Source organism: Arvicanthis niloticus, chromosome 7 (assembly GCF_011762505.2).
Source record: "Arvicanthis niloticus isolate mArvNil1 chromosome 7, mArvNil1.pat.X, whole genome shotgun sequence".
NCBI lineage: Eukaryota > Metazoa > Chordata > Mammalia > Rodentia > Muridae > Arvicanthis > Arvicanthis niloticus.
This window is the reverse complement of record NC_047664.1, coordinates 41,856,346-41,873,977: the sequence shown is the minus strand read 5'-3', so window position 1 is coordinate 41,873,977 and position 17,632 is coordinate 41,856,346. Positions and strand designations below refer to the sequence as shown.

Here is a 17,632-nt window from a genome sequence, read left to right as displayed (position 1 = left end):
CACCTCTGAAAGCATCTTTCCCTCCAGAACTCACAGGAAAGACCAGCTACAACAGCACAGCTGCAGGAAGCGCATCTGCCTCCCCAGCGTCCCCCAGATGTGGCCATGTGTCTGCCTTCCAGCCTGACCAGAAGACTAGAGCCATCCCTCCATCCACCAGGGATGGGGTTAGGGAGCAGCCACAGGGCTGTACTGTCCATGCTCTCAGCCTGAGTGTTTCTGTGAGCCATCTGCCTCCTTGACCTCCTACCTTTCTTCATAGGCGAAACAGGTATGAGGTCCCTGTGGGACTGGGTACTCAGTGTAGGCCTCCTCCTTCTTTCATAGTCTCTGTCTGCTTTCCTCCCTGTGCTCCAGCCATGCTCACTCCTGTGAACACCCACACCATTTGCAATTGCTCACCCTGCTTCTCCTCTGGGGAGGCCAGTGTTACCTGTGATGCCTCCAGGTGACGTGTCACAAAAGGCGAGTCGGAGATAGTTTTCCCAGGAGACAGTGAAAAAATGGGAAAGTGTTCTTATTTCTAGACATGGAACCCACACAGGTAACTGTGACATCAGCAGTCAGAAAGCTGATGAAGACCCTGCTGAGCACAGCCAGCCCTTGTGAGCACCTCTCCTGCACTGGAAACAAATACTTCATAGTCAAGGGTGTCATCAAATCGACCCACACCCCTGACATGCAATATATCATCTCCAAGATGAAATATCAATCCATCATCCTTAAGATAAAAATATAAATAAATATGGAGGCCTATGAAAAATCCCAAGAGTCCACAAATCTTGCGCTGAGATGCAGCAAGGGAGAGCCACTTTCTCTGTTCTTTCATTGTGAGAGCTGCAAACACAGAGTGCCGTGGCCACGGTGGCTTTCATTCTCACGACAGTGTCGGGCAGTGCCACTCCCATTTTATACAGAAGGAGACTAACACACAAACACATGAAGGGCTTTGCCCAGCATCACACTCACCTAACAAGGACAAGGCTGGGGGTCAAGCTCAGACCAGCCAGCCCAGATTTAATAAGTTAAGTAGTTTATCTGGAGCCAGTGTAGTGTGTCTGGTGATAACTTGTTCAGGTACTTTATAGCAGAAACAACTAGACACATCTAGATAAACTATAAGGACAATATATTTGTCAGCTACGATCTGCAAAGGACCACAGCTGAGAGGCTTTGTAGGACTGACCCTGACATCAGGGGGCAGGAGTCCCTGTGCATTCTGGTGGGGTGTCAGCGTCCTATCCCTCACTTGCAGTCTGTGGGAGGTCCAGGTTCTGTGAGGGTGGGATGCTGAGCAGGAATCTCATAGCCTGTGGGGTACCAGGAACCATGGGAGAAGACTTGAAGGACCCTGTAGGTTTGGGGCCCAGAAGTGAGTGTGAATTAGATGTCAGGCAGAGCTGCTCTGGCTGTATCATCTTTGAGTCAGCCCTCAGTGAGGAAGGTACTGGTCATGTCAGCCCATGAGAGCAAGGGAAGTCCTCCTGGGGCAGGGATCACCAAGAGAACCTCAATCCAGGGCCTGGGTCTTCACCCATGAGGGCCAACCCTCAAGAAAAATAACACACAGCAAGAGGCTTCAGCAGAAACAAAGACTGAAATGCAGATAACAGACTCTGGGTTACATTTTACTTTTTAACCTGGTGGGCTTTATTGGGGCTGTCATGTGTGCATGCTTGTGTGTACATGCTTCTCTCTCTCTCTCTTTCTCTCTCTCTCTCTCTCTCTCTCTCTCTCTCTCTCTCTCTCTCTCTCTCTGTGTGTGTGTGTGTGTGTGTGTGTAACTAAGTGTGCACATCTGAGAGTGTATTCCTCTTCCAGTCAGAACCATATTTCAGATGGGAGGTGAAGGCATGCACTCACCTTTGGGGAACCTGGTGGAGCAGTCTGCAATGACCACTTGGCCCCTGGAAGGGACAGGGACTCCATACCCCACAGGTTTTGAAGGACACTGTCTGTTTCAGAATTAAACAGATACTCCTGAGCTGGAAGAGAAAATCCTCAGTTAGGTCTCAGGCCAGGCATCCATCTTTAAAATTGACAGGTCCCTAAACTTTATCATATTGTTTCCAGTCTCTTGCTATCCACAAATGCTCCCACATTGCCATCCCTGTGACAGAGGCTTTCTTAGTGCCTTTGAATTCTCTGAGTACCACACAAAATAATGGCACCACTATGATCTTGCTGCACCCCCAGGCTACTGCCCATCTCCCTAATCTTCTGCTAGCTACCATGCCCTCCAGGGTGGCCTTACCTCCTGTGTTCCCTCTGCTGGCCCCACATCTTGTATGCCTCCCCTGCAGAGAGTGACAGGCAGCCTCCAGAAACAGCACAAACAGACCCATTAACCATAAGCATTTTCTCCTTTCATAAGTGAGCAGGGTGAGCCCAGGGCGGGCAGACTGCGTGAAAACAAGTGGCAGAGTGGGACCAGCTAGAATCCACAGCTCTCCAGCTGCAGAATCAGGTACCAGTTCAGGCTAGAGGCACAGTGAAGGAACAGAGGGCATCCCCATCTGCCAAGAAGAACCTTTCTTCTCATGTATTGACACCCTGCTATGTGTCGCATCCTATACAGGACAGTCACAGTATCTTCCTTTTGAACAGTGTCCGGCTCAGAGAGCTTGGTCAGCTCCTCTGCCATCACAGGGCTGGCAAAAGCAGACTCGAGTATAGGCGCCATGGAGAAAACACATCTGGAGAATGCTCAGTCCTTCTATGAGTGCAACCTCAGGGTCAGCCCCACACCTATAACCCAGTCCCATACCGCTAGTAAACAGTGCTTTTTAAAGCCCTCAGAGAGGAGGCTCTGTCTGGTCTCCCGGCACCTTAATTCCCCTATTACAATAAAGATACCAGAGCAACAACAAAATAACCCAGGTGCCTCTGCCTGAGTAACCACAGTAAATATTTAATTTACCTCTTAACCTCCTTCGCTGATCACACATGGATATGCGTGTGTGATACAGCTCACAGTATTGAATACTCCATGTTCTACCATCTTTGAATTTAACATCACGACACTACCCTACAAGATGGCCTTCTCCACCACCTTAGTGGCTGTGTTACATTCCTCTGTGTTACAGAGGGCATGGGTTAACTCGCAACACTAAAGGCATGGGGTGAACACATCTGTCCCCCGAGCTTATTCATAATATTATATGGGAATTACTTATATGAGATGAATGTCAAGTGTTGGGAAACGGATGTAATGGTTTATAATGAAGAACGAAGCTGAGGAATTTGAGGCTCTTCTTGCTTGTTTTTTTTTTTTCCAGTATGTTCTGATGCTACAAAGGTGATAAGATGGGGACAAGCAGCAGAAGGAGAGGGAGAAACAGGAAGTCCCCTTCGTGGTACAAGTTTGACATTGGGCAGTTTGCACCCATCCCACCCAGCCCTAGCTTTTGCTGAACACACAGAAATGTTTCTGGCAGGTGTACTGACCTCCTCCACTGGCTGAGGTCTCCTTGGCGCTCACATCCAGGTGACAGAGTGTCTAGAAGAAAAAAGAACAGCTCAGTGAATATACTGCAAAGAGAAAGGTGTGAAAGTCCCCAGAGGACCAAAGTAAGGCTGGCCACCCTGTGCAGCTGAGCTCAGCCTGCTAGGGAAGGTGACATGATAGTGTATCTGCCACATTCCCTCCTTAGCCACCATCTAGGTGACCCGGGCCAGGTCTGCTCAAGGGTACCACACACCAGGGACAATTACATTTCCTTGGCCAGATTCAACTTCCATGCAGAGACAGCAACATGTGTCTTTTCAGAAATGCATTAAGAGAAGTTTTAAAGAAAGTTGGGGCATCTAGTGCTGCCAGGAGCCACTGATTCATCACTCATTAGGAGACCTTGATCCCGAGTCCACCCCATGCACTACTGCAATGATCAGTCACATCTGTAGGCAGCAGGGCAGCCTCAGGGAGTCACACTCCACCCAGCAGCCCCTGTTGGTGAAGAAGAAGCCAACTACTAGATCTTCAAGGCATGTTGGAGTCTCTATTCTGTGTCCTTTAGGGCATTCTGTGGGGCAGGGTCCTGTGTGCAGTGACCCTGGGGCATCTCTTCTCCCCCATCTTCATCCTGATGCTCCAGGCACCAGCATGGCCCATCATCATGCCTGGAAGCTCTATTCTCTTTTCCTCACTGGAAAACCTCTGAGTGAACTCCAAGGCCTAATTCAAGCGAGCCAGTGACCCTGTATCATCTTTCCAGACTCCTAACACAGTTCAGCCACCTGGCTGCTACTTGCCCTGACCAGGATCTATTTGACAAATGGGCTCCAGGATGGACTGACAGAGGTGCTGAACAGTAACCGAAGGCTAACTGTCCTCTGGTCACAAGCCACTCCACAGCACCTTTCAGGAGCCTCATGCTTCAGGCGTGATGACACTTGCTCTCCTGCTGTGCTGTGGGGAGATGCTCTTGTCCTGGTTTTATTGTGGTTTCTGTGACAGAAACCTTGAGAAAAAGCAATGGGGTGGGAGTGGTGGTGCTTCAGTTTACAATCCCAAGTTACAGTCTATCAGTTTGGGAAATCAGAGCAGGAACTCAACCTAGAACGGACCTTAATACTTGCATGTAATTAAAATGGTATAAAAGCAAAAAGGAGGAAGGGGATGGGGGTTTCTAGGGAGGGGAAATGGGGAAAGGGGATGGCATCTGAAATGTAAATAAATAAAATATCCAATAAAAAAATTAAAAACTGAAAAAGGCAGGAACTCAAGACGCTAACAACATGTGAGCAAAGAGAATAAATACATCCTTGCTTACTTGTTCTCAACGAGCCTTCTCCTCTCTTCTAGACAGCTGCCTGTGCATTCCCACCATCACCATCCCAAGGCAACTGAGCTGGAGAAAGGGGTCCCACTGGGAGACAACACATGTACAGCAGTCTGGGGAGGCTGCATCCGAGGGATGAAGTGATGGCAGTGTACCAGCAGTGCAGGCGCTCTGGGCGGGGCCCCACAGCCATGTCCCAGTGAGAAGGGCTGACGAATGAACGATGGGATTCAGCCTTCTCTCAAATTTCAGCCAGAAAAGACAATGGAGGTGAGACTCCACCCCACCCATTGCAATGATGGAAAGGTGGAGAGTGGGTGACAGGCCACATCCTCTGCTGGAAGGGGAGGATACCAAACCTCTACCCTCTTTCCAAGGCCTTGGCTGATCCATTATTACGACTCTCCTCCAGGAAGAGGATGTGGGAAGATGGAATGGACTCATCTGTGGAGTGGAGGGCAGGACTGTATTACCAGATACCAAACACAGATGACCTGTCTGGGTGGGAGCACCATGTCCCATTACTGTAGTCTCTGTTTCCAAGGAAGGGCTGTTGGGCACTTCAGTGTATGGATTCTCCAGGGATGTTTCCAGAAGGCTTCTGTCAAAAGCACACCATCTCCCTACTTGTCAGCCTGATCCCATGCGCAGCCTACCCCAAGCCCATCAGCAACTCCTCAGCCACCAGGCAGCCCTCTCGGCTGTCAGCCAAAGCCCAAAGGCCTCCATCAGGACTTCCATCTGTGTTCCCTGAAGCAAAGCTAGTGTCCATAAAACCAAGTGCTCTGGACCAGCTTCCAGTCTCCAACTGCCAGTAGGAAGAGCTGTCACCAGCAGCACTGAAGAGCCCAGTGTCCCTCTCCAACAGGGTCCTCATGGCTGAGAACATACTGCTGGAAGAACAGGGGGCTACTACACAGCACATAACCAGCCTCTCAGACCCCATCCTTAGGGAACCTGACTCTGGTCCTGCACCAACACTCCACACCCCAGCCCTAGAAGCTACTGAAGCCAGTGCAGACACTATGAACTCCAGTCCAGCCACACCTCCTCTGTGCCTGCTCTCAGGTAGGCTTTACCTACCCACCCCTGCAGTGGTCATTGCTGTTAGCTGTGTGCAGACTCCCAGCATCAGCTTCAAGTGCCCCTCCCACCACTTAGGCAAAGTCAGTCAGCATGAAAAGGACCGAATTAGAAAGCTCCATAGAGATGTAGGTCTTTGGGGAAGGCCCTCTCGGAGCCTCGCTCTGTTATCTGATTGGGTGAGAACTGTGCCATTCATGTGGGATAATACAGACTCTGCTAGTTTGCTGCAAGCACTTGGACCATTGCCTGTATATAGTCAGCAGAACATGTAAGTGTCCCCTCATAGGTCAAAGGACTAGAGGGTGGTCGAGTGGAGATGTGACCCTGGACTCCTTGGTCTCAGCCTCTTGCCTATAGGATACAGGTTATCCCATACTGGCTTCTCAGTATGTCTACTGAGCAGATTGGGCTGTTCCCATTGTACAGGCAAGAGAACAAAAGTCAGCGGACTCAGAGCCATGATGTACCTCAGCCTGGTCTGACCCTTGCAAGGGCCAATCGTCTTTTACACCGTTGGTTGGCTCACTACGTGTTTTGGCCTACTTGGTACTCCAGATCTCTGGCTAAGGGTGGCAGGAGCTCTGTCACCACTTCTGGTCAGGATATGGCACAGCAGGCTGCTGCAGTCTCCAGACCACACAGCACAGGAATGAACTCTGAATATCCAGTCAGATTAGACTCAGTGTTACTGTCTGTGCTCATTGGTTTTGTCAACCTGACACAAACCTACACACACCTGCAAGGAAGGAATCTCAGTTGAGGAGTTATCCCCATCAGACTAGCCTGTGGCCACGTCTGTGAGGAACAGTCATGAGTGTGGGTGTGGGAGGGTCCAGCCCACTGTGGGCAGTGCCATCCCTGGGCAGATCCTGAGCTGTCTAAGAAAGCAAGCTGATCACAAGCCAGAGAGCAACCCAGTAATCAGCACCCCATTCCATGGTCTCTACTTCAGTTCCCGCTTCCAGGCTGCAGCTCCAAGTTCCTGCCTTGGTTTCCCTGATGATGGTCTGTAATCTGTGAACCAAAGAAATTATTCTCTTCCCCAAATTGCTTTTGGCCATAGCCTTTATCACAGCAACAGAAACCAAACTAGGACACTTTCAAAGCTGGTGGTAGTTTCGAGCCAAGCCAGAGAGTACAGAAAGGCTGACAATTGGGGTCAGTTACATCTGCTGTATGGCCTCCCCAAGATCTACACCCCAGGCCATGAGGAGGCATCCCAGGCTCAGAGAATCTCCTTACGGATGGAAACATCCAGCCTGGAACACATTAACATCAACCCCCATCCACACCCCCACAAATATTAGGCACCAACTATGTCTCAGAGATTGTCTTAATCACTTTAACTAGAGTTCACCCCCCTCTGTCCCTCATTTCCCCCCCCTCTCTCCCCTTCTCTTACATGATCCCTTCTGCAACCCATAGAAACAGAAGAACACTAGACATGGTGTCTGGTACTTTGGATTTGAGCTCTGGCCCTACACCAAGTCTCTACACCTTTGATAGCCCTGTGGCCTCCAGTTTCCACCTCCTCGGCTACATGACAGTTTGTATCATAGACACCTACAGGCTTCGAGGGGCTGAGAAGGTCAACCCCTGTACACCAGAACCAACCCCAAGGCCATAGTCTTAGAAAACACACCCACCTCAAACCATCAGCAGACTCAGAAGCAGATCTGTCTCAAACCCAAGAATAGTTGTAAGCACACATGGCTGACACCTCTGGGTCCCCCCAGGCTACTGTTCAGGGCCAAGCACACCCCTGGGAGCCTTCTATTTAGATCAGGAAAATGGGCATCCAGAACCACCCTCCACCACCACCAGGGCTTCTGAACATTTCACCCTCAGTATCTTCTTTTGTTCACCTTCAACAAAGAAGATTCTCACACATTGAGTTCATTATCTCTATGTGGGTGTGGTTCTGGGCAGAGCATCCAGAATCTCACCCATGACAGGCAAGCACTCTCTCCACCTAGCTACACATCCAGTTGGTTCATAATCTCGTGCTTCAAGAGGTGTTTTGCTAGGCAAATTCTGTGTCAGACAATGGGGAGGCAGACAGCTTGGGATAGGCTCTGGCCTCACAGAGAGGTATCAACAAATACCCTCGACAACATGAGAAGAATCCCCTGTGTATGCTCTATTGTGCATGCCAGGTACCGTGGAGGCAGAAGGGTGTGAGTGGAATTGTGGTTATTGGGATTTAGACCAGTAGCTGTGGATAGGCACTCGGAACCTTGAAGGCTGGACAGAAGGCAGTCAGTGGACAAAGCATACTGGCAGAAGGGGCTATGTGTACAGACTAATGAAGTATGGGTAACAAGAATGTCTGGTGACATAGCATGATTGTGCTTACATGACACATTGGTGTCTGCTCCCCCTGCACAGGGTCATAAGTGCTTCAGAGACAAAGGATCCCCAGAACTCTTCACAACCCCCAGAATATAGGTACCACCTAGAGAAGGAACCAGTGTGAGGGATGGATGGTAACCAAGACAGCACAGGAAGGCAGGTGACCTGGGCTGGGTCCACCCAAGGGTCCCTAGAAGCAGGAACAGGGGTTTTTATGGCAACTTACCTCTGGTGCTCCTGGGGTCAGAAAGGTGGCACTATACTCAGCCAGTGCTACATCCTCAAGCATGTTCTGAGCCAGCTCGGAGAGCAGGTGGTTCTTGGGCTCATGTCTTGGCAGCTCCTGCAGCAGGTACTCAATCAGGCGGTTCCTCTCCTGGCACTTGTGGACCAGGGAAGCCAGCTTGGCCTGGAGAGTGGGACTCATGGTAAAGGCCGAGCTAGGGCCAATGCAGTGCCCCATTCCCAACAGGATTCCCTCAGCCACAACCAGGACCTCAAAGCTACATGCTACCCTCCATACGACACGCTGCAAGGGGAACCACCCAGCAGAGTCCTCCCTGCCTTTTCATTCAGCTTCACCTTACTAAAGCACAAAGCTCTGGAGTCCTCCTTTAGATGAGAGGGATTTGTCAAAGCATGAACTTAGTGGGAGGGCACGCTCATGGTCTGGATTTTATGGGTGTCCTTGTACTGTCCTGTCTATGATGTCTCAGATGGCATCCTACAGTCTCAGTGGGAATTCCTAAAGTTTCCATTTTACCAATACCAGTGTTTCTCATGCTGGGGGTTGAGACCCCTTTGGGGGTCAGACAACCCTTCCACAGGGGTCACCTAAGACCATTAGAAATCACATCAGCCACCACAGCATGAGGAAGTGTATTAAAGGGTTGCAGTATTAGGAAGGCTGAGAACCACTAACTAACACAAAAGTGAGGCTCCGACCGATGAGGAACTGTGGAAGATGAAGTGGTTCATATTTCTAATATAACAGCTGAGGAAACTGAGCCCCTGAGAGAAGGCAGGAAACGGGTTCTGGATGTCCTGGTGTTTAGCTGATCAAGGCTCCTCCTGGGTCACCTACACAGAAACCATTATCCTGCTAGCAAAGAGCGTGTGCAACAAGGGGCATTCCTCCTCCGTGTGTCCCAAATATACATATAAAAGGATAGGCGGGGGTGGGGTGGGGACTGGGGGGGACCTTCCTAAGGAAACGTGCACTGGAGTGAATGCAGCATGGGAAAGTGGAGGAGACAGAAAGAGATGGAGAGAGAAGAGGAAGAGGGGAAGGAGAAAGAGAAGAAAAAGGCAGAGGAAAGATGAGAAGAGGAAAATGGGGAGGAAGACCATGAGCAATAAGTGGCTGCCTCCAAGCCCAGCTTCAAGGACAAAGTGGGACACAGCATGTGTGGTCAAAACACATGCCATATAGGATGACCTCACACACGTGAGGAGGCAGGTGAAGAAGATACGTGGAACGTTGTTCATGTGGGGACCTGGTGACATCTGTGCCTGGCACTCGGGTATTTTCAGGAAATACAAAATGGTGACTTGGCAGTATGTTACCTTCAGGGGACTGGAAGCCAGGCGCACGTCACGCTGCTGTTCCCAAAGCTCCTCAAGCTGAAAGGAGAAACACACTTGTGACTGAGCAGTGTGGGACAGGTCAGAGGACGGTGCCAGTGCTGGCCTGCAGTCACCTTTCTCTGTGTGGAGAGAGAGTGTTGAGGATCAGTGCCAGAGGGACACAGCCTGCTGTGAAACTTGGGTCCCCGAGCCAGACATAATCCTGAGGGTCATCATAAGGCCTCACTGATATAGGGCACCTAGACCCAGGCATGGTGGTCAGCAGTGCTCAATAAACACTAGTAACTGTTACCACTTGGGGCTGGTTAGCAATGTGGATTCTGTTCCTGGTGGGAGGCTGGTCACATTCCAGCCCTCAGCTCTGGGCTGGCCTCTGGTACCCAACACTCACCATGCAGCTGGAGTGCCTTCCTTATGTGGCCTCAGTCTCTGCTGAGAAGGACCGAGTGTGGGGGCCCAACACAACAAAGAGATGGGTTGGGGACCAGGCACCAGGCACGTATGAGATCACCTCAGACTTTTCATATCAGCCCAGCATCCACCTCACTACCGTTCAGCCACATTCTGTCTGAATTCTTGCCCCATAAAATGGATAAAATGGGAATTTTACGGCAATTCCCTCACACTCTCTTATCTGTTGCCATCTAAATAAACCCTTCATCCTTGCCCTGGCCAGTTCTTACCATCATTTTTTCCTCAATATCACACACTCACACAAATAGGGTATGTGTGCACAGACATGAAAATGTGCTACAAGGAGAGTGTCGCATCCTGTTTGGTAATTGAATAGAAAATCCTGGCAATGTTTTCAAGCAAACCAACTGGCCCGATCCCTTTAAAAATCTCACACACTCTCTCCTCATGCAGCTGTAGTGTGATTTATTTAAGCAGGTCTCTGTTGATGGGAATACGTAATACTGGTTTGTTTCTTTGCTTTTACAGACATTATTTCTGTGCATCTATTTGGTGTAACTTTCCAGGACTTGTCAAGAGGGAGAGTCTGGCTTCAAGTGGATAAACTTGTGTTCAAATGGGACTCAATGTAGGCAGGCTTTGATGCAACCTCTCCCTGACTCAGTTTGGGAAAGACCTTAACCCTATGAAATGAGTACAGGACACTTGCAGGTAAAAAGTGATTTTGTTCAATACATGATTTTAATCAATCATTGTAGGGGACATCTGTAACTCAGCCCCTCTTCCCAGATTTGGGATCACTGTAGGAGAGGGGACAGAAAGAGTGTAAGAGCCAGAGGTGGTGGGACTTCAAGCAAACAGTGCTTTAGGAACACAACAGCCCAGCTGCACATACAATTCCAGTGCTTGTGACAGCACGCAGGACCTGTGCAAGCTCAAGTCAGACTGAATTCAAGCATGGAGGGGGAAAGCGGCCATGGAGTCCCATCGCTAGCCAAGCAGCTACTGACAACTGATAGTTGCTGGCAGAGGGAGAGTCGGTTTTCTTTAAGAGTGCAGGCCCTGGTAAGTGAAGCACACTGTAGTGGGAGGCCACACATCTGAGAGCACGTGGTCAGCATAAACTATACTTAATAGATTTAAGTTAAAGAGACGGGGGGGGAGGGAAAGGAGGAGGGGGAGAGAGAGACGTGGATGGGTAAGAAAGGGAATCTGTGAGAATTGGCAGAGGGGAGAATATGTTCAAAACACATTGTATAAGATTATCAAAGACAAATGATTATTTAAGTGGATGAGAAGAAAATTAAAAAAAAAGTAGCCTGGGGATCAGGAGAAAGTATTTTTAAGCCATGCATCTAACCATTCCTTAGAGAGGACATGTTGAGGTGCTTTGGGGTTTCTGTATAAAAGATTATGAACATGTATCATGTTTAATTAAAATCAATTACAGATATGTGTCATCCCTGAGGGTCAATGCCAAAAGAGAAACAAGGTAGGGTTCCCCTGTGCATTTCCTCAGGCTTCCTCAAATGGAAACATTTTACAAAGCTGCAGGCTCAGGAGGGACCGAAGTCAACACAAGTGCAACGGGAATTTCTGTCATTTTGTGTGAGTGTGCCTATGAAGGTCTGCATGAGCTTAGACCCACGCTGGTCCAAACGTCCTCCACAGCCAAGGTCCTGAGCCAGTCCACCTTGAGTCTCTCTCTGAACTTTTATAATCATGTCCACACAGGTCTCCTGCAGTGGAAGGGCTGAATGTTCCTCTTGAAAATATCTGAAGACGCCTGTGCTGGTTAGTCTTATGTCAGCTTAACACAAGCGAGAGTCATCTCAAAGGCGGGAACCTCAATTATGAAAATGCCTCCATAAGATCCAACTGAAAGGCAGTTTCTTGATTAGTGATTGGTGGGGAAAAACCCAAATCTGTTGTGGGTGATGCCATCCCTGGGCTGGTGGCTCTGGGTTCTATAAGAAAGCAGACTGAGCAAGCCACAGGGAGCAAACCAGTAAGCAGCATCCTTCCATAGCTTCTGTAGCTCCTGCCTCCAGGTTCCCACCCTGTTTGAATTCTTGTCCTGACTCCTTCAATGATGAACAGTGATGTGAAAGTGTAAGCTGAATAAACCCTTTCCTCTCCAACTTGCTTTTTGTTCATGGTGTTTCATCACAGCAATAGAAACCCTGAGACAGTGCCTGATGCTTTAAAAACCCATATATACATATTGTTTTTGATGGAGGAGAGTTAGCTGCAAAAACTCCAGACCCTGTGCCTTTCTTCCTCACATCACTCTAGGCTCTAAATCTCTAGCCAACACCATCAAGCTGTTGGCTCTCACTTCTTGAGGTCTGGAAACATTTGGAGGGTGAGGAAGGGTTGGCCCAGCCTACCTTGCTTTTGAACTTATCCTGGAGGCCCACTGCTTCATCCCGAGCTGCCTGCAGCTCCCTCAGTACACAGCCCTGGTCCCTGAGCTGGCACTGTAGGGTCCGCACCTGGTGATGGAGTCGCTGTATGCATAGTTTGGTGTCTTCCTCAGAGGCAGCAGCCTTGGAGTTTTGGAGCTGAGAAAAAGAAGTGCAGGTGAAATTCTCAGGTGATAAAGTGCCATAGCCAACAACCAGTACATGTTCTATTGTCTGTCTGTCCATCCATCATCTATCTATCCTGTTTCTTTTTTTTCTCACAGTAGAAAGAAGAAAGGAATGGGAATGAGAGAGAGAGATGGAGGAAGGGATAGAAACTAGGGGGGAGAGATAAAGATAGACAGACAGACATTCAGACAGAGAGATACATAGAATATGAATAAAGAATGACCTCAAATTCTATGCTCCCCTGTTATTACTACTGTCCATTTCCCACATGGTGCCTCTATGTGCACATATGAATGTGTGAGTCACAGTCGATATCTTGAGAGGAGAGGGGAAGGTAGATGGAACTGCAGAACAACATTCCCAGAATATTATTCTCAAAAATATGCAAAATAGGATCTATCAACAGGGTCCTGTTTGATCACTGTCAGTAACTATTGCATTGAAACACAGAAAAACAAATGAACTTTTACACACAACTCAAACTGTCAGATGCTCACACCATCAAAGCTTCATGACTTTATATAAGGCAGACAATTCCAAATTTCCCATGAGCTCTGGCTTAAACCAGTACCAAATTGCCACCTATTCTCTGACAGAACACTATGATAGTAGGTTTCATTATGGATGCCACGGGAGTCAGGGAAGAAGGAGCTTCCTGCCCTGAGGGAAGCAGGATCAGTAATAGTGACAGTATTTCCCCCAGTGGTCCTGTGTGCTGAGTCCTCATCATTTTATTAATTCACATATACACACATATGCACACATACCTGTGTCTTTTCTTTATACATTTTTAAAGATTAAGAGTGTTAATTTATATGTATGTGAGTGTGAGTGTAGGCCACATGAGTACAGTGCTCAAGGAGAGCAGAAGATGGAGACGGATCCCCTGGAGCTGGAGTTTTAGGTGGCTATGGGCTGCCTAACATTGACATTAGGAAAAATGGAACCTGGGTCCTCTGAAAGAGCAGCAAGTGCTCTTACCCCTGGGCCATCTCTCCAGCTCCTCTATAAAATCTGATAAAAGTTATATAACTTTTTCTTTCTCCTGCCATGTGCGGTTTCCCACTCAGTATCGAAGTGATATCTGTAGTTGTGCTGAACATGACTGTGCTAATTCTGTCAGGGGGTAGACCTTGTTGTCCATGGTGGGAACACACCTGTGGGTTCTTGAGATCACAGCGGGAGGATTTCTAAACCCGCTGAGCAAGGAGTGAGCCGTCCTGATCCTAATGCTAAGGTACACATGGGAAGGAGTGGTTCCGGGTCACAGGGATCGTCTCCTCCATGAAGGAAGGGAGAGCTCAGAAACACCCTTATCCCTTGCTTTTTTTAAAAAACAACCCATTCCTTCCATGTCTCCCACCATTCCACACTCCAGTGGGAGAAGGTGGAGAGGATCCCAAGCTATTTTGAGTGAGGAAGAGACAAGTGGAAGAGGAGAGGGCAGTGACTGATCGGACATCTCCCTATGAACAAGGACCACAGTAACAGAATGTGATATTTTTCTTAATTAATAGAAATTCACACTGCGTAGGCCTGAGACTCACAGGCTGGGGTCTGTCAGGAACAGATGGGTGCTCCGGATGGCTCCATAAAATTTAGCTCCAGACTCCAAAACAATGTGGCCTTTGAGAAGTTTGGTGGCTCGTTGCTGTGTCCTGCCTCTAGTGACTTGGACAAGGGCTCTGCCCTATGGATCCTAAGAGAGTACCCACAGCATGATCTGGTAGTAAGTGGGGAAGTCTGCCTGTGCCCAAGTCTAGGCAGCTGACTGCATGCTGTGCTTAGGCTTAGGGACAGCAGAGACACCCCATAGGAGCTCTGGTTGACTGGGAGAATGACAGACACAGGTCATTCAACCCAATGGGCAGAAAGGAGGTCTAAAAGCTATGGAAGCTCCTAGAAGGCTCTGAGCAGAGGCTCTGGCCCCATCCGTGCTGTGGTAGCAGACATTGTGGCCCATGTTGTGACAGTGCCAAACTGTAGCCTTTATCTATTCTGATGATACAAATCCCCGGCACAAGTACATCAATGACTGCAGAGTTGTGAAGAGTGTTGCCCAGTCTGCTCCTCCACCCCCCTGCCCTGAACCCAGGCTGCAGGGCTGCCCTGAACTTGAAGGTCAGCAGCAGCAGTGGTTCCCACGTGAAAGCTGAAATGCACAGAGAGGCCAACGAAGGATGCAGAGAACTCAGTCTGGTTTCTGCAGTTCAGGGTGCGGCTGCTCAGGTGTGGACACAAGCTCCTGCAGCCTTGGAGACTCTCAGCTGTACCCTCACTGTAAGAACTGGGGATTCAGGTCCAGTATGACAGGGAGCTATGAGAGGGCCGTAGGCCCAATAGTGACTCTGTGACAGAAAGAAGGACCTTTCTTCACCCTCTGTCTCTGATCATCATTCCTAAATCCTGTTAATTCCACATTTCCCAACTGTATGTCACCTCTTGGCTGTGATCCCCAAATGCCCTCTGTGGTCCTCAAACCCAGTCTCTCCCTCTCCCTCTCCTCCCTCTCCCTCTCCCTCTCCTCCCTCTCCCTCTCCCTCTCCCTCTCCCTCTCCCTCTCCCTCTCCCTCTCCCTCTCCCTCTCCCTCTCCCTCTCCCTCTCCCTCTCCCTCTCCCTCTCCCTCTCCCTCTCCCTCTCCCTCTCCCTCTCCCTCTCCCTCTCCCTCTCCCTCTCCCTCTCCCTCTCCCTCTCCCTCTCCCTCTCCCTCTCCCTCTCCCTCTCCCTCTCCCTCTCCCTCTCCCTCTCCCTCTCCCTCTCCCTCTCCCTCTTCCTCTCCCCTCCCCCTCTCCTCCCCCTCTCCCTCTCCCCTCCCCCTCTCCTCCCCCTCTCCCTCTCCCTCCCCCTCTCCCTCTCCCTCTCCTTCTCCCTCTCCCTCTCCCCTCCCCCTCTCCTCCCCCTCTCCCTCTCCCCTCCCCCTCTCCTCCCCCTCTCCCTCTCCTTCCCCCTCCCCCTCCCCCTCTGTCTCTTTGCCTCTCCCCACCTCACACACATACACACCTTCCATCTCACACCATGGCCTGTCTGCTGTGGCAACCACACCAGCTTAGTTTTCTTTTTACACAAGTCTGACTCTTCACTGGTTCAGAGCCCAAACAGCTGTCTTACAATATCCTGAAACTCCCTACTCCCTATTCACCCCCTAGGATTTCCAGTTCTTGCCAGGTTAGGTCAGAATAGTTGTTACTGAAAAACTATGAAATCCAGGGTGGTGATGGGCGGGGTGGGTAGTGTGGGCAATGAAGATTCGAGGCCAGTGCAGGGATCCCCAGGCTTCTCTCTGAAGCCCTTTGTAGACCATGGTTCAGGAAATTAGTTCCCCTGCTGAGAACAGGGCTGCAGGAAAGGAGGGAGAGATGAGGTTCAGCTGGGTGTGGGGAACAGGGGAGAGAGAGCTGCAGAGAAGAAGCCCAACTGCTGCCCTAGAAATGTCCTCCTGGGTCCTCTGCTGGGAGGTGAACCACCAGGACCTCAGGGTCACACAGTGCTGAGATGTGACAGTGTTTGGGCTGAACCAGGCCAAAGCCATCTTGCTGAACACTTCAGGAACTCAGCCTCCATGACAGAAGGGTGGATGTCCTAGGAGCAAGTACCACACTGTGAGAGGCACAGCACACTCTAGGACCAAAAGAGACTTGCACGGGAATACCATGATGCGCAGCAGTCACCCCACGAGGGGCCAGCACCAGATACACACAGCACCACCTGGAAGAAGAGGTGACCAGGGACCTCTAACACACATCATATATAGGTCCAACCCCCCAGAAGCTCTTTGAATGATTGATATGTGAAGAAACAGAGAAACGTGACAATCTTCCAAAACATCAGACGAACAGAAGCAGGCAAAGGGACGATCCAGACACTAGAGTGCAGATGAGACCCTACAAAATGTCAGCGGCTTACGTATTTCCACATTTGAAAGATAAATTGAATGGATGAAAAGGTGGACAATTTCAGCATATGGTCAGCATTGCCTCTTTGTAAATAATAAAATGGGTTTTCTAGGTCCACAATGTACAATGGATGGAATCAGGAGCTCGCTGTGTGAGTTAGCAAGAGGTGGGTCACAACAGAACACAGAGTTAGCAAATTAAAAGAAAAATCAGTAGAAAACTCCCAAACAGAAGCACAGACCTGCAAACCTAAGATAATTTTTTTTCAAAAGATAAAAGAGTCAGCCAAAAAGTCTGAAATTCCAGAAGGTGGAAGAAAAATAAGAATAAATTCTTCACAAAAGAACAACCACTGGACTGGAGAGATGGTTGTGAGGTCCAGATGCTTGCTGCAGGGCTGGGGACTAGAGCTCCATCCCCAGTACCCAGCTAAGTAGCACACATTTGTAATCCCAACACTGGAGAGGCTGAGACAGGCAGATCTTGTGGCTCCATGGCTAGTCACTCTAGCCTAACTGGCAAGCCCCAGATCCCAGGAAAACCCTGTCTGGAAAAAAAAATACACGTTATAGCTTCAAGAGAGTGACTCTGGAGGTTGACCTCTGGTCTCCAAATGCCTGTACTCACACATGCACATGCATTGCATTGCATATACACACGCGCACACATACACACACTCACACAACTACACATGCACAAGCACACACACATGGTAGACATACATACATATGTAACCCTGAACATGCAAAAGAATTTTAAAGGAAATGATAACCAAGGATTTTTCAAATCTGAAGAAAGACATAAATATACAAGTTCAAAGAGCTTGGGAAAGTGTATATAAAAAGTACAAACAGAACCACCAAGCCACCAGAAACCAGAGATAAAAAGGAAATCTTCAAAGCAGTCAGACATAGCGACAACGTT

The 17,632-nt window shown here is 49.3% G+C and overlaps 1 protein-coding gene across 4 annotated transcripts in view; it reads right to left on the bottom strand.

Annotated features, from left to right (window-relative positions):
* C7H4orf50 (chromosome 7 C4orf50 homolog) overlaps positions 1-17,632 on the bottom strand; it is an 83,995-nt gene that overhangs the window by 40,337 nt on the left and 26,026 nt on the right. For all 4 annotated transcript variants that reach the window (XM_076938400.1, XM_076938398.1, XM_076938401.1 and 1 more), the window contains 5 exons: positions 12,611-12,784; positions 9,786-9,842; positions 8,446-8,628; positions 3,448-3,499; positions 1,864-1,985 (listed from right to left, as the gene is read on the bottom strand). In XM_076938400.1, coding sequence (XP_076794515.1) covers positions 1,864-1,985; positions 3,448-3,499; positions 8,446-8,628; positions 9,786-9,842; positions 12,611-12,784 — 588 coding nt within the window. The remainder of the gene's footprint in view (positions 1-1,863; positions 1,986-3,447; positions 3,500-8,445; positions 8,629-9,785; positions 9,843-12,610; positions 12,785-17,632) is intronic.